At 34.2% G+C, this 21,513-nt stretch overlaps 1 protein-coding gene across 1 annotated transcript in view; it reads right to left on the bottom strand.

Annotated features, from left to right (window-relative positions):
- The window catches only part of LOC150079084 (uncharacterized), a 160,064-nt gene that overhangs the window by 31,685 nt on the left and 106,866 nt on the right, over positions 1 to 21,513 (bottom strand). Inside the window, exon 4 of the mRNA XM_090382944.1 lies at positions 2,188 to 2,319. Coding sequence (XP_090239070.1) covers positions 2,188 to 2,319 — 132 coding nt within the window. The remainder of the gene's footprint in view (positions 1 to 2,187; positions 2,320 to 21,513) is intronic.

Raw genomic sequence — 21,513 nt, forward strand, 5'->3', positions numbered from 1 at the left:
TTGTCGGTCTCTCGAATCTCTCATCATTTGTCAATAGCTCTGAAAGCCCGTGTTCTCCTTTAGACATTGAAGCCATTCTCTTTTGGGTCTTCCTGGCGGTCCCTTATCTCCAATACTTCTTGTCAATACTACATTTGGTAGCCTTTGTTGTTTTATCCGATTCACATATCCAAACCATTGAAGTTGTTTTTTGTAGATTAGTTCTATTATGCTGAGTTCAAAATTAGATCTTTTCTTACTTGTTCACTAGTTTTGCATTCTCTCCAATTTGTTTTATTAATTTTCCTTAGGCATTTCATTTCAAATGCCATTATATTTTGCCTTTTCTTATTTATTCTCCATGTCTCTGATCCATAAATTACTGTGGGTATGATGACTGCTTTGTATAGTTTAATCTTTAGACTGTTTGAGATTTTGTTGTGAGATGTTATCACAGCTATCACTGTTGAGATCTCAAACAAAATCTCAACAGTGATAGCTGCAATAATAACATTTAATGAGATGGCATGACATTACAACAATAAGATGATAACAACAACATAAGAAGCATTGACATATCCTTCCAGATTATACATGTTTGCCAAATCTTTTTCAATAAATTTGAATAGGTTGGTTTTGGTAATTGTGATATGAGATATATTAACCAATTTTTTGGGATAAAAGGCAAGCATTTAGTGAAAATGGTGCAATTTATGATTTTATTTTTTATACTTAACATTATATTGGATAATAAGAACAAATCAAACTTTAGTACTCACAATCATGTTATCCAAAATATTTATTTCCTAACTATTTCACTTCCACTATGCACTGCATCAAGTTAAAATAAAAAGAAATGATTTTTGGGATCTCTAAAGTAAGTAAAGATTGCTTTCCGAGAAACTTTGTCTGTCTCTTTTGTGGGATATGCTTTTGAATTGATGGATTTGTGAACTAAAAAGCCAAAGACAGAATACAATTAAAATGTATGATGGAATAAAAAAGGATTTCAGCTACCAGGGCCCCATCTTGTCGGAACCACAAGGGACTGGCATGGCACTTCAATAACCTCTAAACATGATAACAGGCTGGGTTGAAAGACTTACAACCCAGCTGAAAGGCTCTCAAAGAATCCTTCTTTATCCCATTAAATTCTTTAACTGTATTCTATCATTTGTCTTTTTAGTTTACATATCCCATAACTTGAAAACATGTACCAGAAAAGAAAAAGACTTTCTCAGCAGGCAACGTGCACTTTTGTGATACCAAATATCATTATTTTTTTCCCTACATGAGTGCAGTATAGTGTTATTGTGGATTGAAATTTAATAAATGATTTTAAATTTAATTAGGTGGTTTTGCCCCTGCTTACTCTGCTTGCCAACCCCTGTGCACGTTTTTCTATATAAAATGTAGAGATATGATGAAGTAAGTCAAATCTTTTCTATGTAAAAGACACGCCTGTCGAAATGCATTGATCGATATCTAATGAGGAAATGGCCTATTTAATTATTTACCTGTGCATCTGTAGCGACATAATTGCTCCCCCCCTCACTTGTATCACTTGACCCGCATCCCTCTTCTCCCATTGGCTACCCCCACCCCACCCCACCATGCGTCATTCTGAAGGTGCAATAAATATCACTATGTAATTATTTACCTATGATTACATAGGTCACTTAGGAAAAGGCCTTTAGTTTCAGGCTCCATAACGCATGAGGAATACTGTTACATCTGAAAGAGCAGGACTAAAATGCTTAACTAAAATATTTACAAACTATACAAATGTTCAAAATATTTACAAAATACTAAGCTATTTACAAATATACAAACTATATCGGGTTCCTTCATCAGCTGACATTACAACGGAACATCAAAATGATGCCGGGTGTGATCATGTTTTAGACAGTGAAGCAAGTGCACGAGGTTGGTGAATGTTATAGAGGCAGTTGTCTTTCAATGGAAGACAAAAATGTAATTATTTACCTGCACATTTGTAGTGAAGTAATTGTGTCGCTCTCTTCTCCCATTGGCTCAAATAAATATCACTAGGAGGAAAACTTTTTTTAATGTATAGAGAGATAATGTTTTTTAAGAGCCAGATATACTTTTTCATGAAAAATGCACTCTCTGGGATTTGGGCTGTTATCTACAGGCAAGCTAAAGTTAAGAAGCAAATACGTTTGTGAAAACTCCAGTACTATTTACCTTTTCTTTCTTGTGTTGTTTCATATGGCTTTTCAATTGGAAATATGTCCTTCCACTGAAAGGGCAATAAGGGCAAGAGTAATTATTACCTCCTGTCTGTTGACCTGCATCCTCTCTGGCTGATATAATTTCCTGAGAATTCAAAACAATAAATTTTAACTGTACATATTACTCAACGGAATAAAAGATAACTTTTTGTTACCTATATTATATATATTTTTGTATGTGTATCTATATCTTAATGCATCATAATTAGTCATTAGCAAAATTAACTATTATAGCTAAATGATTAATAAAAAAATTCGCATTACAAAATATTAAGCATTATCAAAAAGAGACTCAATTCATCAAACTTTTAAGTAAATGAATAGCAGATAGATAGGAATAGAACTTTGTTGTTTGTTGTTTACTAAGTTTAGTTAGTTGGTAAGTGAAACTTGAAATAAATAAGAATCAAAATACCCATGTGCTTCAGTGGTCGGATAATGGCAACAAACATAATTACATCTGATGCAAGTGAAAAATTACATTATGGGGTGTAATAGTAATAGTAATGGAGGCATGTGATGCAAGAAAGCAAGCGTATCAGTTTATGTAGCATCAGCCAAAAAAAAAAAAAAATTTCCCACATCCATTCCCTTAAAACTTTGTCCAGTTCCTCCTTAAATTTATTTAACCTATCAACTTCCACAATGACAGATGGAAGTTTGTTCCAGCAATTAACCACCAGCTGGCTGAAATGAAATTTCCACACATCTATTCAGTTGTAGAATATACAACTGACTTCCCTCAATTTGAATTTATGCCCCCTCAGGTTCGTAATCTGAGCAAGAGGAAGAATTTCATCAGAATTAAGTGTGCTCAACCCATTCAAGGCCTTAATCATATCACCTCGCCGGTGCTTTCTCCAGTTGCAGCAATTTGCAGAACTTAAGCCTTTCTTGGTAAGAGGATCCCTTCATTTCCCTCACCAATCTTGTTGCCCTTCTCTGTACATGCTCAAACAACTCTACATCCTTCATTGAAGAGGCCTCTGGAGTCAAGAACCCTATGATTCATCTACGATGCTACTAAAACACTGACTCAAATCAATAAAATACTTTTATTTAATAAATAAAATACATGTACTGACTGTAACAAGAAATATAAAATAAATATGTTAAAAAGATGTTTAAAATGACTAAAAACCACTAAAACCATAGCTTTTGGCAGCAGTGGGTGCCTTCATCAGCAATAATGGTTACAGGTTATCCAACAATCTATATATGTACACCTATACATCACCAGCAGGTACGTAACACGAGCTACGGCACTTGTGTTCGGTCCACTTCCCGTGCATTGGAATTGGAAATGGCAGTGGAACGAACCATTCCAAAATGTTTGTATCTCCCTAGGATAAGGGCTTCAAAAAGTAGGGGAATACGACAGCCCTTATCCCTATTAAGACTATAGCATCCAGATGAACATATCCTCAAACTCTCTAGCCCTTTCTGGTTCCAAAAACCATATGTTCTATCTACAATCATGGCTTCTTTAGTCATAATACCGTGCCCAGTTTGCCATGCATGTTCAGCTATGGCTGAACGTACATAACTGGCTGTCTTGAGGGCCCTATCATGCTCTCCCAGGAGATCATGCAGGCTATGTTTTGTCTCCCCCACATAACATTCCCCATATTATTTATTTAATAAAGGTATTTTATTAATTTGAGTCAGTGTTTTAGTAGCATTATAGATGACTCAACTCTACATCCTTCCTAAAATGAGGCCTCCAGACCTGTATGCAGTACTCAAGGTGTGGCCTGATCATTGCCTTCTACAAAGGGATAATCACCTACTTTTCACTACTAGCAATATTCCTGTATATCACTGACAGTACCTCATGACCTGCTCTGGCAGCCTATCTGCATTACTCAGAAACTTCATATCTGACTGAAAAATTACTCTCAAGTCTTTTTCATTTTCTACCACCCTAAGCATAGTACCACACAGTTGGTATGTTTCTGTGGAGTTACTTCTCCACGTTTCTGTGGAGTTACGCAGTACTTTGCATTTGTCTATGTTAAATTTCAATTGCCACTTCTCAGCCCATCTGCCTAATTTTATAAATCCTGTTGCAGTAGCACACTGCCAATACAGTCATTAAAACCCTGCCAACCCTTGTATCATCTGCAAACTCTGTTATAAACCTGATATACCTTCATCAATATCATTGATAAATATACAAAATAACAATGGACCCAACTGAACCCCGCGGGACTCTACTAATAACATTAGTCCACAAAGAGCAGCATCCACTGATTACCACTCTCTGTCTTCTCTCACTCAACCACCCATTTATCCATAGTAGCAACTTACCCTTAATACCATACTGCTCCAATTTGTACAGTTGTCTTCCATGTGCAACAGTGTCAAAAGCTTTCCTGAAATCCTAGTATGTGATATCAAAATAATTTTTTGCATCCAGTTCCTTTGTGACCACATCATAGTATCCAATCAAATTGGTCACACAAAACTTCCCATTGACAAACCCATGCTGTGTCTGAATTATTACTGCAGTCTTGTCTAGATGATTCTGCAATGCATCTTTAACCAGCAACTCCAATATTTTCCCAGGAACAGAAGTTGAACTAACTGGTCTGTAGTTACTTGTGTCATTCTTAGATCCCCCTTTGTGAATTGGGGACACATTTGCACATCTCCAGTCCATGAGGACTTCCCCCAAGTCCAAGGAAGCTTTCATAATTATGGTTAAGGGTTTGCTTACTTCCTCTGCTGCCTCCTTTAATGTAACTCGACCCCAGGTGCCTTTTTTTATGTTCAATTTCAACAATTTCTCCTCCACTTTCTCTCATTTATTACAAAATCATTTAGCTGCCTGCTAAAGTTTGATAAGCTTCTGGCCACCACTTCCCTACAGACTTTTTCATGCGTGAATGTAGATGCAAAATACTCATTCAGTTTGTCAGTTTGTCTACTTCAGAAAGTTCATCAACAATTGAACCGTTGATATCAAGTGGACCAATCTGATTCATCCCCTTCCTTCTAGAGTTTACATAAGTAAAGAAGTCTTTCCTGTTTTTCTTTGCCTCTTGAACAGGCTGCTATAGAAATCAATCATCCAATAAATCCACAAAAGTCTTGCTACTTTGTGAGTGACCAACCCACAAGTTCCAGTCGATATCTGGGAAGTTAAAATCCTCATTATAAGACAATCTGATTTACTCTGGCCCAGTCTATTTCTCTGTACAGTTGTCCATTGTACTGCTCAGAGTCATTAGGCCCATAACACACACTTATACATAGTTGGGCAGTGAAATATGAAAATTGTAATTTCAAAGTACTAATTATTGTTGGGTCATTATAGAGAATTAGATCTATGGGAAATCAGCTGGGACCTAACACATGGTCATTATAATGTGCTGGGATATTAAAAAGAGAGGGTTACTATAAAGAACTTCATTATTTGCAAATAAACATGGTAATATTAAATTAAAAATTACTTAATATAATATTCATTTAAATAATATTAGCCAATTTAAATTATAAATATATGTTATTCAACAAAATAATATATGTTAATACAGTAAACCCTCACTAATCTGGAGTAATGGAAGGAGGTCATCTGGATTAAGCAATAATATGGATTAGTGAAGCAAAAGATACACCAAAAAAAAAAAAAAACTGAGAACAAAATGGAAAATTTAGTGCTGATGAAAATAAATAAAAAAATCATCCCTTTATTTAAAAACTATAAAAAGACAATACATTTATCCGTCAATAGATGGATAAATGTATTGGCTTTTATCTTTTTACATCAGGTGGTGCTGTCATCGCACACCCATAGCTTCTTCCAGCAATACTTCTTTTGGCTTTTTAAATGTCTGTCTATTTGATATACTGCTTTTATCATTCCCCACATCGAATTTTAAAGGAAATGTCTTTATAGATTCTTTTTGTTTTTAATATCTGACATAGCCTGTTGGCCAATACCAAATTAATCAACAATTTTTTTTTTTCTTGGAATGCCATTTTCTGAGCTTGTTAATGATAGTTAAAGTAAAGTTTTCTTTTTATTTCACTTTTTAATTCTTTAGAACCCATAATTATATAAAATATGTACATATGTATATATGTATAAAGAAGTAAGCAAATTAGCATTAGCAGAGGCATATCGTGCAAGAAAGCAAGCTTATGCAGCATCAGCCAAAAAAAAAAAAAAAAAAACCCCACTCCCATTTCACCCCTCTGTTCGTTCAAAATACTTGTCCAGCTGAGCCTTAAATTTTTTAGGCTATCAACTTCCACAACAAGGGATGGAAGTCTGTTCCACCAACCAACTACCCACTGGGTATTTGGTTGGTGGAAAAACTGGCTGGCTAGAGGCAATTTTCACACATCTATCCTTCATCTGTCTTTCCTCAATTTGAATTTATGCAATCTAAGGTGATTATTGAGCGAGAGGAAGAATTTGAGCATGCTCAAAGCATTCAAGGCTTTATACACTTCTATCAGATCACGTCGCCGGTGCCTAGTCTCCAGACACTAATTTGCAAAACTTAAGCCTTTCTTCGTAAGAGCAACCCTTTGTTCCATTCACTAATCTTGTTGCCCTTCTCTGTACTCGTTCCAGCAGCTCTACATGCTTCTTGAAATGAGGCCTCCAGACCTGTATACAGTACTCAAGGTGTGGCCTGACAAATGCCTTATACAAGGGAATAATCACATCCCTATCCCTGCTAGAAAAATTCCTGTATATCATTGACAAGACACCATGAGCTACGCTTGCAGCTCGTCTGCACTGCTCAGAGAACTTCATATCTGCCTGCACAATTACCCCCAGGTCCTTTTCATTCTCTATCCCATGCATTTTTCTTCTCTGCCATATGTCTCATTAGTTCGTCTGACAACCATTTAGGCCTGAACCTTGAACAATATTTCTTGGTTGGTATGTAAAGCCTGGTAGCTTCCAAGATTAGTTCCTTGAATGCTTCCCATTTTGAATTTGCTGTTGGTAACATCATCAGTTGGTCCCACTGTATAGAATTTAAATACTGTCTCAGACCATCATAGTCGCCTTTACAAAAGCAAAAACCCTTCCCTTTACCTCTGATGGTAGTTACCTCCTTGAGTAAATCCCACTTCAGCACACTGTGATCACTGCCACCTAGTGGTTCCTTTATCTGCAGATTCTTAATGCATGAAGAATCACTACTGATAATCAGATCAAGAGTATTACTCCTAGTTGCCTCCCGAACATGCTGATGTAGAAAACAATCATCCAATAAATCCACAAAAGCCTTGCTAGTGTGTGAGTGACCAACCCACAAATTCCAGTCAATATCTGGGAAATTAAAATCCCCCATTATAAGACTCTCTGATTTACTGGCCCATTCTATTTCCCTGTACAGTATCTTATTATACTCATCAGAGTCATTAGGCCTATAGCACACTCCTACTCTCAATTTTGATTTACCTATGCTTATGTCACACCAAACTGACTCGACACTGCCCTGTCCATCGATGTTGACTGGCTCACTTCCTTGGATTTTATGTGTTTCTTAACTAATAGCATAACCCCTCCTCCCTTCCTTTCCTTTCCTTTCTGTAGACGTTGTACTCCCAAAATTCCAGTTCTGCATTCCTTATATCTGTGTGACACCACGTCTCTGATATTCCAACAATATCTGCCTTTGATGTTTTGAGCAATACCTCAAATTCATCAAATTTATTTACTAAACTCCTAGCATTGGTGTACACACAAGTATACAAGCACCTGTTTCTATTCTTAGCTACCCTAACACAACCCATGTGTTTACTTGTACTGCAATGACTTTCAGCAGTCTCTGAAATATCCTGCATCTTGTTTTTCAGGCTTCTGCTCATTCCAATAGAAGCAGTGCAAGAATCTCTTTCATCTCTGCCAGTGGCTACTGTTAATCTATTAGTCTTTGTCTCCCCCCAAGCTAGCAGTTTTCCAACCCACCTAACACTGCCTCGATAGCATCAGCAAATATTCTTGCACCCTTTCTATTTAAGTGTATCCCATCCCTGTAGAAGCAATCTCTCCTGTTAACAAGTACAGTCCAGGATGAAAAAAATTCTACCCCTTGAGCCTTGCACAATCTTTCCAGGGCCGAATTTATCGACAAGGCTGTCACCACATACTCCCTCCTATCGTGTCTGGGCAGAATTGCAGACACTTTCATATTCAACCCTACTTCACGGCTTTTTTTCAACAGTGACCTGTACTTGTTAAGTAATTCCACTGGTCTCCTACTCTTAATATCATTAGTGCCAACGTGTACAACTATATCACCTTTTGTGCCCTTAAAAGATGATATCCACTCTACAACATCATCAACCTTTGCCCCTGGCGTCTATACCCTGGTCCTGTTACACCTATCCTTTTTACAAAGCATGTTTGCCGTTTCCCTGACAATTGAGTCACCAACAACTACTAGTTCCTGTGGGACCAGCGCATTCTGCCTTGGGGGCTGCCTCTGTGTTGCAAGATTACCAAGTGCAAGCTCTGGCGTTGATGTGGGCAGCTGAGAGCTTGATGGGCCCCTCAATTTATTTCCTTCGAGGGCATCCACCCTATCCTTCAAGGTCTCATATAGGCCCATAACAACGCTGAGTTGTCGCCTAATTTCCTTGGTCTCCTTGCATCGTGCACACACACAGACATCCCCCATGGCAGTATAATGTCCCATACCCGATTGCTCCGCAAACATCAAGCAAACAGTGCATCTTAAAAGGCTGTGATTCAGAGGGCAACTATCCCCCTCATTTCTCCCCTGAGCCACAGCACTCCCATTAGCTTGAGCCTTTTGCTTTGCTGCTCTGGTCTGAGTCATGATTTCGATTTAATGTCAATAAAATTACAATTTCAGAACAAAATTAAAACCTTAAACTTGTATCCTAACACAGTTATAATGCTCTATTTATTTTTCAGTATCGAGTGTTATCTACGAGTTCCCTTTATATAACTTCCGTATCAAGTTATGTATTAATTATTTGTTACGTTTGTACTCTAAGTCGTTATATATATATATATATAGTTAAAAGCACAATTTAATTGACAATGAAGTTTAACAAGATTAATAGATTTACATCATAGTTATTCCCTGCATCCAGTTCTTTTGTGACTGCATCATAGTATCCAATCAAATTGGTCAGGCAAGATTTTTCCCTTAACAAAACCATGCTGTTTGTTTGTTTGTTATTTGGTTTTTAGGAGCATTAGCAACTAAGGCCATGTTGCTCCGGGAATATGCGGTGGTCATTCCCTGACCTTTCCGCATCCTCCATATTTGGTGGTGACGGGCTCAAACCCCGGTCTAATCAAGAAGCATGTGCTACACACTGCTGCTCCTTCCCACCTGGCTACGGAGGTGCCCCACAAAACCATGCTGTGTCCGAGCTATAACTGAAGTCTTGTCTAGATGATCCTGCAGTACCTCTTTAACCAGTGCCTCCATTAATTTTCCTGGAACAGAAGTTAACAGGTCTATAATTACTTGTGTCAGCCTTTGATCCTCCTTTGTGAATTGGGGTCACATTTGCACATCTCCAGTCTATGGGTACCTCTCCTGAGTCCAAAGAAGCGCTCATAATTATAGCTAAGGGTTTGCTTACTTCCTTTGCTACCTCCTTTAATATAACTGGATAGATCCCATCCACCCCAGGTGCCTTTTTTTATGTTTATCCTCAACAATTTCTCCTCCAGTTCCTCTCAGTTATAAAGTGATATAAGCAATAACATCCGTCCGACTCAGAGCCAACAATGATATTGAACAATACCCATGACAATGTAATGTATCTCTCTCCTTCTACAGTCAATCAGCATGCAGAGAGAGTTACTCATCTGCGTTCCTAAATCCTGTGTGTGTCTTTCAAAGTACTCAATTGGGAACAGAATTTTCATATTTCAATCCGGATTATCTGACATCCGGATTAACTGTAACCGGATCAGCCATGGTTTACTGTATTACATTTTTAACTCAAATATACTATAAAATCTCTCATTTTTGAATAATTTCATAAAAATTCTTTTAAAAGTTATTTCATGTCAATAGAGGTTTTTATAGATAAACAAATACCATTGCCTCTTTTTAAAAATTACAATTTAAATCCCCATTGAAATTAATCATTTCATACCTATAAGTTACTTATTCTTCACATAACGTCCAGTTCATAATTACAGTATTTACCCTATGTGTGTGCATGAGAGGGTGTCTGTGCATACACCCTTTCTCTCTCTCAGCTGATAAAATAGGATTATCCTTGTCTTTATCACTAAAAGAACTGTCATAATATAAACATCTATGTGCCGAAGCCATTATCAGAAAAGTAAAAGTAAAGTAAAAGAAAGTGATAAATAAATACAAGCAGTTCTCACTTTAAGAGTTCCCGGGTTAATGAGTTTTTTTTTTTTTTTTCAAGTATCAACAAAATGGAAAATATTAATTGCAAAAAATGAATGTTAAACATTCATAAATACCGCATTTCAAATCTCCCGCGTGTAACTATACAATGCAGTGTATCTCGCTTTACGATATTAATCCGTTATCATCATATCGTGAAAATATGGTAATGTGAATCCAGTAATACCTTGTTTTTTGGTAATTCATTCCACAACCCCAGAAGTTCAAATTTTTGCTATATAACTCCCTAAAAGGTTGTTTTTATAGCGTAAATTGTATTAGTAACCAATTCGAATCATTAAACACACTACACTTTCATCGTTATCATATGTTATAAGAACCAATTTTGAACGGCTTTGTGATATTTTTCTAAAACACATTTCTGGAAGTCACGACAATAAAATAATAAAAAGAATTTGCACTTTCCGATTTATTGGACTTTTTTGTTACTGCAAGCAATTATGTGGGTTTTTACATTATTATGGTGAAATGTGTTTACCCTCTACTGAAATCTTCAATCGTATAAAAAACATAAATAAATTTTCAGAATCTTCTCTTCATTCCTTTTTTTTTTTTTAAACTTCGTAAACTTGTTACTCCGCACAAATCGTGTTGGTTGCAATTTGTGCGTTCCATTAAAAAATGCTTATGCATGCTAATGAAATTTATAAAGAAAAGAGAAGATTATCTTGGAAATAAATGCCTCTTGAAACACTTCTGAAGAAGACGACTCCTTGTGCAACAAACCAACAAGTGCTGAGCCAATAATGAGTGATCAACGAGTGTGCATTTAGTCAATGATCTCTGAAGAATAAACATTCTTTAACATTTGTAAGGCATAAATGATTTCTCTATTATTATAATTTGTTTGATTTTACAGGCTATGTTTTCATTTCTATGGATAAATCAATCATTGTTTAAACAAACTAATTAGCTAATTTCATTGTTGATAACGTAACCCCTATTTTTAACATTATGTCTATGGGAAATAAATTCCTGCTTTACGAGCGTGCCCTAGGAACGAATTAACTCGTAAAGTCGAGAACTACCTGTATTAAAAAGTTAAAATTATGAAAGTAAACACAAGATAATTAATTAGATTTGTCATGAAACCTATAAGGAACATCATGTAAAGGTAAATACTATTTTATTAAAATTATTTTCTATAATTCAAATCAAATATGTTCAGTATTATTTTGTAATTCATGATAAATTAGTTTTAAATCATCTTTTAAATTTCCATTTTTATATTGATATCAGATAAGGTTTGACTATATATTTCTGGCATATAAATCTAAAATAAGTTTCTTTCTTCATCATATACTTCTGCTATGAATGAATATGTATCTTTTTAATGGTTTTAAATTTATTTACATTATCCTGAAAGTGGATTCTTTAAATCAGTTATATTTTTAGTAACAAGAAGTTTTGTGTTAAATATATCAGCCAATTAAAAAAATTATATTTTTTCAAGCATATTATATAATATTTATATTTTCAATTATATTTTATGCAATTTTAGCACACATATAGTAGATGACAGTCGAAATAACGGCACACTGAAATCAGATGTTTACATACAGCACAGATGTTTTGCAGTGCCAAAAAAAAAAAAAATCAGATAAGTCACACGACGACTATATTTGTTTATTTTCACCATTTTGAAAGTGAATTATGTACTAATATCACAGATTATACTGCTGTTTTAGATTTATTTTAAATTAAAAGCCCCTCACTATGGCTCCTAAAGTTAATAAACCTCATATAGAGAAAAGAAGAACAACAACATTAAAGCTTAGTGACAAACGTGATATAATAAAGAAAATAGAACAGGACACAAGTAGGAGTGTATTAATGGCAGAAAATAACTTGTATTGTCAACACTGTATGATATTAAACATTCCAAGTACAAACTTTTAGAATTTACTGCCTGTTCAGAACCTAACAATAACATAGGTGATAGAAAAAGTTTACACAAGCCAAAAGGAGCCTCCGTAGCCAGGTGAATAGGAGCAGCAGTGAGTAGCGTACGCTTCTTGATTAGACCAGGGTTCGAGCCCGTGACCGCCAAATATGGGGGATGCGGAAAGGTCAGGGAATGACCACCGCATATCCCCGGAGCAATATGGCCTTAGTTGCTAATGCTCCTAAAAACCAAATAACAACAACAACACACAAGCCAAAATTAGAAAACTTAGATAAAGTGCTGCATGAGTGGCTTTTGTTAAAACAATTGGAACGTATGGCTATATAAGTGTCAGTGGTTATTGCCAAAGCAAAAGATTTTAAAGGAAAAATGGGCATTGGTACAACAATTGCTTTTACTGATGGATGGTTAAGTAAATTTAAGGTAAAACCGGAATTAGAAACTTATACATTGCGGAAGAAAAACACTCTGCTGACATATGCGGCTAAAGAATACAGTGTGACATTTGAGAAGCTTGTTAATGACAATAATCTTACAGCTAATCAAATATTTCATACAGATGAAACTAGTCTCTACTGGAAATGTTTGCCATAAAAAAAAACATTGGCGGGTTGCAAAGACAAAAGTGCAAGTGGTTTTAAGCAAAATAAAGAAGGATGACAGTTCTTATGTGTGAAAATGCATAGGAAAAACACAGAATTAAGCCTTTAGTAACTGGTAAATATCATTGTCCAAGAGTCTTGAATGGAATTATGCATTTGCCGGTGACTTATAAGGCCCAAAAAATGCTTGGATGGATAAGGGAATTTATTTGATATGGGGAAGAATCCAAATTCTAAATGTCTTATTTCTTGATAACTGTAGGGCCCATCCTCATGAATCCAAATTAGTTTCTGATTGTAGAAATATTTTTTCCTGTTATTTATTCAATGTCACTTCTCTCACTCAGCCCATGGATCAAGGAGCTATCCAAAATTTTAAATGCCATTACAGAAGTGATTTTATGAATCAAATAATTAGCAAGGATATCTTCCATTCCCAACTTTCAACAGGGCTTCACAATTAAAGATGCAATATTCTATAGCAATTGCTTGAATACTGTGAAAACCATCAACCTTGTGGAGCATGAAGGAAATTATGGACAAGTGTCACGTCTGTCAACTTACCATCTGATGAGGATGATATTGATGGTTTTAATGTAAGGTCAAGGCAAAGCAGTACTGATGAAATAATGCAACAGTTCAATCTGCTACAACAGAAAATCCTTTACATAGTCTTGAAGTTGGAGACAGTGATGCATGGCTCGCTGTTGATAATGAGGTTGAATTATCACAATAATTCTCAGATCAAGAAATCACTGATAGTGTCATTACTCCTGAAGAATGAAACTAGATGATGCATTTTGTTCAGATGTAGAAGAAGAGGACATTAACACAACTGAAAAGATAACTATTGCTGTTGCAGAGTTAAGTATGGAAAATATTCTTAGCTTTTTTTGAACAAAATGGAAACTTTACTATGGAAGGAGTAACACAAGCACACATACTGCAAAACACCATGATAATAAAAAAACAAGCATCAGTGAAACAAAGGGCTTTAAGAACATTTTTGAAAAAAAAAAACAGTTACTCTTCCTGAAGAAAACCATCAAGAAAATATACCCTCCCCTACAGATGAAGCAAGAAGAAATGGCACCCTCCACATCTAAAGCAGACATATTCAAAGGGGATCACAAGCTAGAATAGATAATTTTTTCCCTTTTTTGTTTATATACTAAAGTACATTTATGTTTTTTTTATGTTTACATATTACAGGATGTTTACGTTTTTACATATTACAGGATGTTTACGTTTTTTGTGTGCAGTTAATAAAATTGCATTCTTAATCTTTCTATTTCTTATTTAGCCTCATTATTTCTGCATTAAATATATTAAAAATAAAACTTTATAGATAATGGAAAAATCGAAATAGTGGCACCTACAATCCCCGAAGGTGGCATTATTCTAAAAGTCTACTGTATATAAGTAATCTTTTATAAGATGATTATTCTTTTAATTATCTATGAATACATTAGACACTGAATGGGTTAAAACAACATCATCTTGTATGCATGAATGAATTCTTAACTGATTGAATTAAGAATTCATTATTTGAAAATAAACGTGATAACACAGGTAGTTCCCGACTTTATGAGTTAATCCATTCCTAGCCCGCACTTGTAAAGTTAAAACTCATAAAGCGGGAATTTATTTCCCATAGACGCAATGTTAAAAACAGGGGTTACGTCCTTAACAATGAAATTTGATCATAGTAATGTTAAATAAAGGTTAAAAAAAGAATAGTTTATGCTTAAACAATGATTTATTTATCCAAAGAAATGAAAACATATCCTTTAAAATCAAGCAAATTATAATAATAAAGAAATTATTTATGTCACACAAATTTTAAAGAATGTTTATTCTTCATCATTATCGACTAAATGCACATTCATTGATGGTTCGTCACTTGTTGATGGTTCATCACCAAGCTCATTGTTGGTTCGGAATTCGTTGTTGGTTTGTTGGAAGCACAAGGAGTCGTCGTCTTCAGAAATGCTTTAAGAGGCGCTTGTTTCCAAGACAGTCTTCTCTTTTCTTTATAAATTTCACAATAGCATGCATAAGCATTTTTTAAATGTGTAGCAACTTTTCTAGTGCACTCTAAATTTGAATCTTGTGACTTGAAAATCTCAATTGCTTTTTCTATGTGTTGAAAAGCTTCAAGCTCCTTGAGAGTGAAGGAATGAATAGGAGTTTCAGCTGATAAACCTTCTTCCTCAGCTTCTTCACATTTTGCCATTTCAATGGGGTCTTCATTTGTGAGCTCTCCATTATGTACTTTATGGGTTGAATACGCTGAATTCTGATGGGATCCTTCCACTAGTTCAGATTACAAACCTAAGGGGGCATAAATTCAAATTAAGAAAAAACAGATGTAGAATAGATGTGCGGAAATTTGCCTTTAGCGAGCGGGTGGTTAATTGCTAGAACAAACTTCCATCTGTCGTTGTGGAGGTTGATAGGTTGAATAAATTTAAGGAGGAACTGGACAGGCATTTGGAGGGAATGGTGTGGTTTTTTTTTTTTTTTTTTGGTTGATGCTGCATAAGCTCATACACTTGCTTTCTTGCATCACATGCCACTACTACTACTACTTGAAGCAGATCAGTGACATTAGTAGTAGAAACCTCAAGCTGCAATTGGTTAGCAATATTTACGACTACAAGTACTTCTGTTTCATTTTGTATGATCTCTGCTGGCTCTTGAAATCTTTCAAAATTATCAATAAACTGATGACAGAGTTTATTTTGAACACCTTTCATGTTCTCTGTAATTTTATCCCAGGCTTGTTTTATTATTTTGATTGCATCTAAAATATGGAATTCTTTGCAAAATTCTTTAAGAGTTGGACCTCCCTCCTTATTTCTGCCTGCCTGAACAAACGAACACATGCACAGTAGTACTGTATTGTGTAGCTATGTGCGTGGTTTGAAATGCCGTATTTATGAATATTTAGCATTTATTTATAGCAATTAAAGTTCATATTTTTGACTCTGTTGATACTTGATATTTGAAAAAAAAAAAAAAAACACTCTGAAACCTGGTAACTTGTAAAGCAGGAACTGCTTGTATAATATAGTATAATATATTAGCTAGTAGACCAAAATAATAAAAAAAAAAAAAAACACTAACTGTTACTAGTAAAATTTATTCTACAGTTCTACCAGATCTGACAACTTAGTCATAATTTGCATATCTAATTCATCAGAAAATTCAAATATGAAAGGAGTACTAAGTTTTAGAACTGAGAGATACATTTTTTTTTTTTTTTTTTGATATATAATTTATCTTTAAATTTCCATACAAATTCATTTGTAAAATAATAAGAGAAGTTTACCTCAATATAGTATGTAGAACACTTCCGCATGATACTCTCCAGAAATTAAAACGAAAAAATCGAAAAACTTACATTAGAGTAACAAATAATTTAAAAAATAATTAAAAATCAATTTAACACAATTAAAAATCAATTTAACGCAATTAAAAATAAGAAAATTAATTAAAAGAATTTAACGAAAAAAAAAAAAAAACTGCAAAACCATTTTCCTTCCCTGTAATGCTAAATACGTTCTACTTTGTAAAATAATAAGAGAAATTTACCTCAATATAGTACATAGAACACTTCCGTATAAATTCTTTTCGTTAATTTTCTTATTTTTAATTGCGTTAAATTGATTTTTAATTATTTTTTTACTCTAATGTAAGTTTTTCAATTTTTTCATTTTAATTTCTGGAGAGTATTATACGGAAGTGTTCTACGTAATATATTGAGGTAACCTTCTCTTATTATTTTACAAATATTGATATCAACGTAGAACATATTGAGCATTACAGCTCTGGTTCATACTATACAAATTCATTAGACAATATTTGATATTCTGATGTAAATTCCCAATTCAATTTATCTGCACGATATTATCTTACAAAATTTTCAGAAATATTGTGGTGTTTAGAAATCAAAGACCAATTTTTCATAAAATTTTTCTATAAAACTTTGAGTTTTTGATTTTTGAAATAATTTTCCAGTTTAAATACTGTTCAAATTGTCTAGCTAATTGTTCAAACAGAGTAGTATTTCTAACTGTACAAAGTTGAAAAGGACAATCTTTGGGTGTCTTCATTTAATTATAACTAATTTTTTCTAATAAATAATGTTATTTTTATCTAATAACTGAAGCTTTCCTTGTTTCTCAGAAAAAAATCAACAATACATTTTATAATTTTCACTGATGTTTAATATCCAGTGAGACAGAACTTTTACTGATCTGGTGTTAATGTTATTAGGATGCTTAATGACCTCAAAATGGATTATTGGATACAGTTTTAAACTTTAAATAGCCGATAATTATTTCTTTATCCCAGTAATCACAGTAGTACTTATTTTTTTCAGTCTATTTTATATTCTTCATATGGGTATCTTGTTCCTGACACTTGACCACAGCATGATTCCAATTGAAAGAGTCAAAGTCATTATTTTTTGTTTTTGATTTTCATACCCATCTAATTTCTGAAACATTATAAAACCATGTATTATCATTACTGTTAATTACATTAGATGAATATACATTACTACACTTCCATAAAAAGTTAACAGTTTCTCATGATACAGTCAGTCCTTGTATAACACAGTAGTTGTGTTCCTAGAAACCCTCATGCAATATAAATAACAGGCCTTATGGGAAAAATAGGGTTAGGTGCCGACTACTCAAGATTGAACAAACATTTGTAATCAAAACATTACTAAATGCAATAAATAATTGTAATAAAATACTGCTAATGATTTTGCATTTATTGTATGCAAACTTGTTCCTGATCTCTTCTTTGTTTGATCTTCTATCCAAATAGATAACAGACGTTCCATCTCTTCCAATTCTTTGTGTCTTGATCGTGTTCCTGCTATAAAAGTTGCTTTTATTTTCTTTGCATTCATTCTAACTGTTCTCAGCTGTTATGTTATGTTTATTTCCTAACCTAATCTTAAAGGTTAAGTAAGGAAATAAGGTTTCCTAACTTCGTCTGTCACGCTGACATGTCAATCAATATATAGTTCTCAACTTCTACTGCCACTAATGATAACATGCACTGTTTACCAAGAATGCAGGGATAAACTGCAGTAGGAGAAAACCAGTTTGTCCAGCAAGTTTCCTATAGTTTGCTGTGGTTTTTGTATTGGCTTTCTTTACCTTACTGCTTTTCTTTTTCTCTCTGAACCTGCAGTATGTTCACCAGCATGCTTCCTTTGCACACTATTTTCAAGTATTTTAATCATTTTTAGGGAATAAAGCACAATTACAGTATAAAAAGAACTAAAATGAGAAGGCATGTTTGATACACACAAACAAAGCAGCGCATGTGTAGCAACTGAGTAAACAATGCAGTAAGTGTTGTGGTCAGCCGTTGTGATTCTGTTGTGTTCAGCCGTTGTGATTCTGTCGTGTTCAGCCGTTGTGATTCTGTCGTGTTCAGCCGTTATGATTCTGTCGTGTTCAACTGCCATTTCTTGTAAACTCAAAGCTGAATCATGCATAAGCGAATTCAGTTCGTGTTACATCTGACATCATTTCCCTATTTATAACTCGTCTATGATCAAATTTATGTAGTGTAAACGCGTGTTATATGAGAACTGACTGTACAATATTTTGTAAAAATTCACTTTCTGTAGTTCAAGTTGCAGCTACAATATTGCTTTCTAAGTGAAATTTATGTCTCTTATTTTCTGAAGTAATTAAAATGTTTTCATCTGAATTTTTATCTAATTCAATCCTTATTGTAACCTGTTAAAAGTTTTTTTAATATCTACAGAATCCAAATACTTTATTGAGTGGTAAACAAAAGCATATTTTTTTTTTACATCCTTTTGTTAAGTCTAACCTCTCAAAAAAATATCTTTCATTAAAATCTTCATTTAATTTTATCTTTGAGTAACTATTCAGTCTATAGCTGGAGCTATGCTACCACCAAATCTATTTAAATCTGAAGTAATGGAGATCAAAACATTTATAGCACAAGATCTTGAGTAATCACCTGAAAAATTAACCCAACTTTCAACTACTGTTTTTATATCAAAATATGACACAAGTTTCATCCTATAAAAAATATTAAAACCATTATTTTATAAGGTTACAATATCATATTGATTTTAATATTATAAAATTCATTATGCATCCTTGTACATATAAGCATCCTTCATGAAAAAAAGTTAATTTATGCAGTGTACTACATGTCAGCAAACAGTAATAATTTATGATTTATAACAAAATTGATTACCTGCCACTAGGGCTTACAATACCAGTCAAAATCTTAATACCGGTATTTCGGTATTTTTAATTTATGAAACTGGAATATCAGTATTCCAAAAACAAACATTTTTCTCAATAAAGTTTGATGACAATTAGGTGCAATAAAGTAAGAAAAAAAAACAAATACTGTAATTACTTGAATTCAAGTTTTAAATAAACATTTACTGCAATAATAAATATTCTAAAAAAATCATTACAAATACAGTTATTCTAAAAACAAAAAAAATACATATCGTTACTGCAAAGTTTAGTTATGCTTAAGAATCCACACTACCTGTCCAAATAAAGTGAGCTCTTAAGAAACATAAGCAATCAATAGTATGATCGTTTAAAATGGATCTAATTTTGGTTCATACAGTATTTGATTAGCAATTTTGGATTCTATTCTGGTACTGAGATAATCGTAGATGATCTCAGTCCATATTTTCTAGGCTTGGAACTTTTTTAGCAAAAATAGTTAAAAGTATTTCATTAATTTCCGACTCAAGTTCATCTTTTAAACTCTCATTGGAGTAGGCAATTTTTTATTTTGGAAAGAATTTGTGGAATACTGATGTTCTGTTCCATGTTGGTCTTCCATGGTTGAATTATGTTCATCATTTTCTGAAGGAGAAAGACATTTTATTCAGTGAAGTATAATTTTCACTATAGTATCTTTACTGAGTCTGGGAGAGAGCAAAGAGTGGGGATAAGGAATAAAGAGAGCAAAGAGTGCAGTTAAGGAATTCTTCACATATATAAATGCAAAGAAGAGAAGTGCATATCAGATCGGACGCATAAGTAATTGCTTGGGATAGTATTAGATACCCCAACTGATGTTGCAGATGAACGCGACAGTTACTTTGCATCAATATTTACATAAGAAAAACCCTTCACGACAATGAGAAATTATGGGAGTGAAGTTGAAAAAAATGTAATTAATGATGTTGAAATTTCACATGTTGATTTAATGAGAAAACTTTCGCACCTACAGGCTAGTAAGTCTCCTGTGGTTGATGACATATACCCTATAATCTTAAAGGAGGCGGCAAGTGAGTGCATTGAACCATTAAGGCTAGTTATGAGAGCATCACTGGAATCAGGAAAGATTCTGTTGGATTGGTGTAAATTGGAACATAAAGGTGGTTCTAGGAGTGTAACGGGAAATTACCGACCGGCCAGTCTAACTTCAGTAGTAGGGAAAATCATGGAGGCAATGATCAAGGGTGGAATTCAAGATCATTTAGATGGAAATGGAATTCTGTAGGATACACAGCATGGTTTTGTAAAGGGAAAATAATGTTTAACAAATCTGGTTAGCCACTCATGAGCTGGATTTAGAGAATAATTTAGACATTGTTTATTTAGATATCAGCAAAGCATTTGACTCAGTCCCACATGAGCGGTTACTTTATAAGTTGGAGCAGGCTGGAATCACAGGGAAAATCCTTAGATGGATAGCACGATGGCTTGAGGGCACCAGGCAGAGGGTTGTAATAAATGGTTATTCCTCAGATTGGGTTAATGTAAGAAGTGGAGTTCCCCCAAGGATCAGTATTGGGACCACTGTTGTTTTTGATTATCTTAAATGACATCTATGAAGGGATATAGGATGTGATGTCTAAACTTGCAGATGATGTAAAGATAAATAGAGTAGTTAATGATCGCCGCCAAGCAGAGCTTCTTCAGAGTGACCTATATAGACTTCCGGGATGGTCAGAAAAGTGTCAGCTATATGCTTTAATTCAGAAAAATGCAAGTTCTTACACCTGGGGAACTGCAACCCCAAAATAACTTATACACTTGGTGGAGCTGAATTAAAGTCAACAGTGGAGGAATGAGAATTGGGAGTTACAATATGGTCAGACATGAAGTTGTCCGAGAATTGTGGACAGATTGCAATGTTGTATGGTGTCCTATCGATGATTTATCAAACATTTGTTAGCAGAGATAAGGACGTCATAATCATATAAAGGTGATTTTATAACCTTTATGTGATTAAATTATAAACTTTTTTTTTTTTTTTTTTAATTAGTACCGAAAAACCGGTAGTATCAATACCAGTATTTGAATACTGGAAAAAAAAAAAGACCG

This window comes from Mastigoproctus giganteus, chromosome 10 (genome assembly GCF_048544385.1).
Source record: "Mastigoproctus giganteus isolate SK-2022 chromosome 10, ASM4854438v1, whole genome shotgun sequence".
Classification (NCBI taxonomy): domain Eukaryota; kingdom Metazoa; phylum Arthropoda; class Arachnida; order Uropygi; family Thelyphonidae; genus Mastigoproctus; species Mastigoproctus giganteus.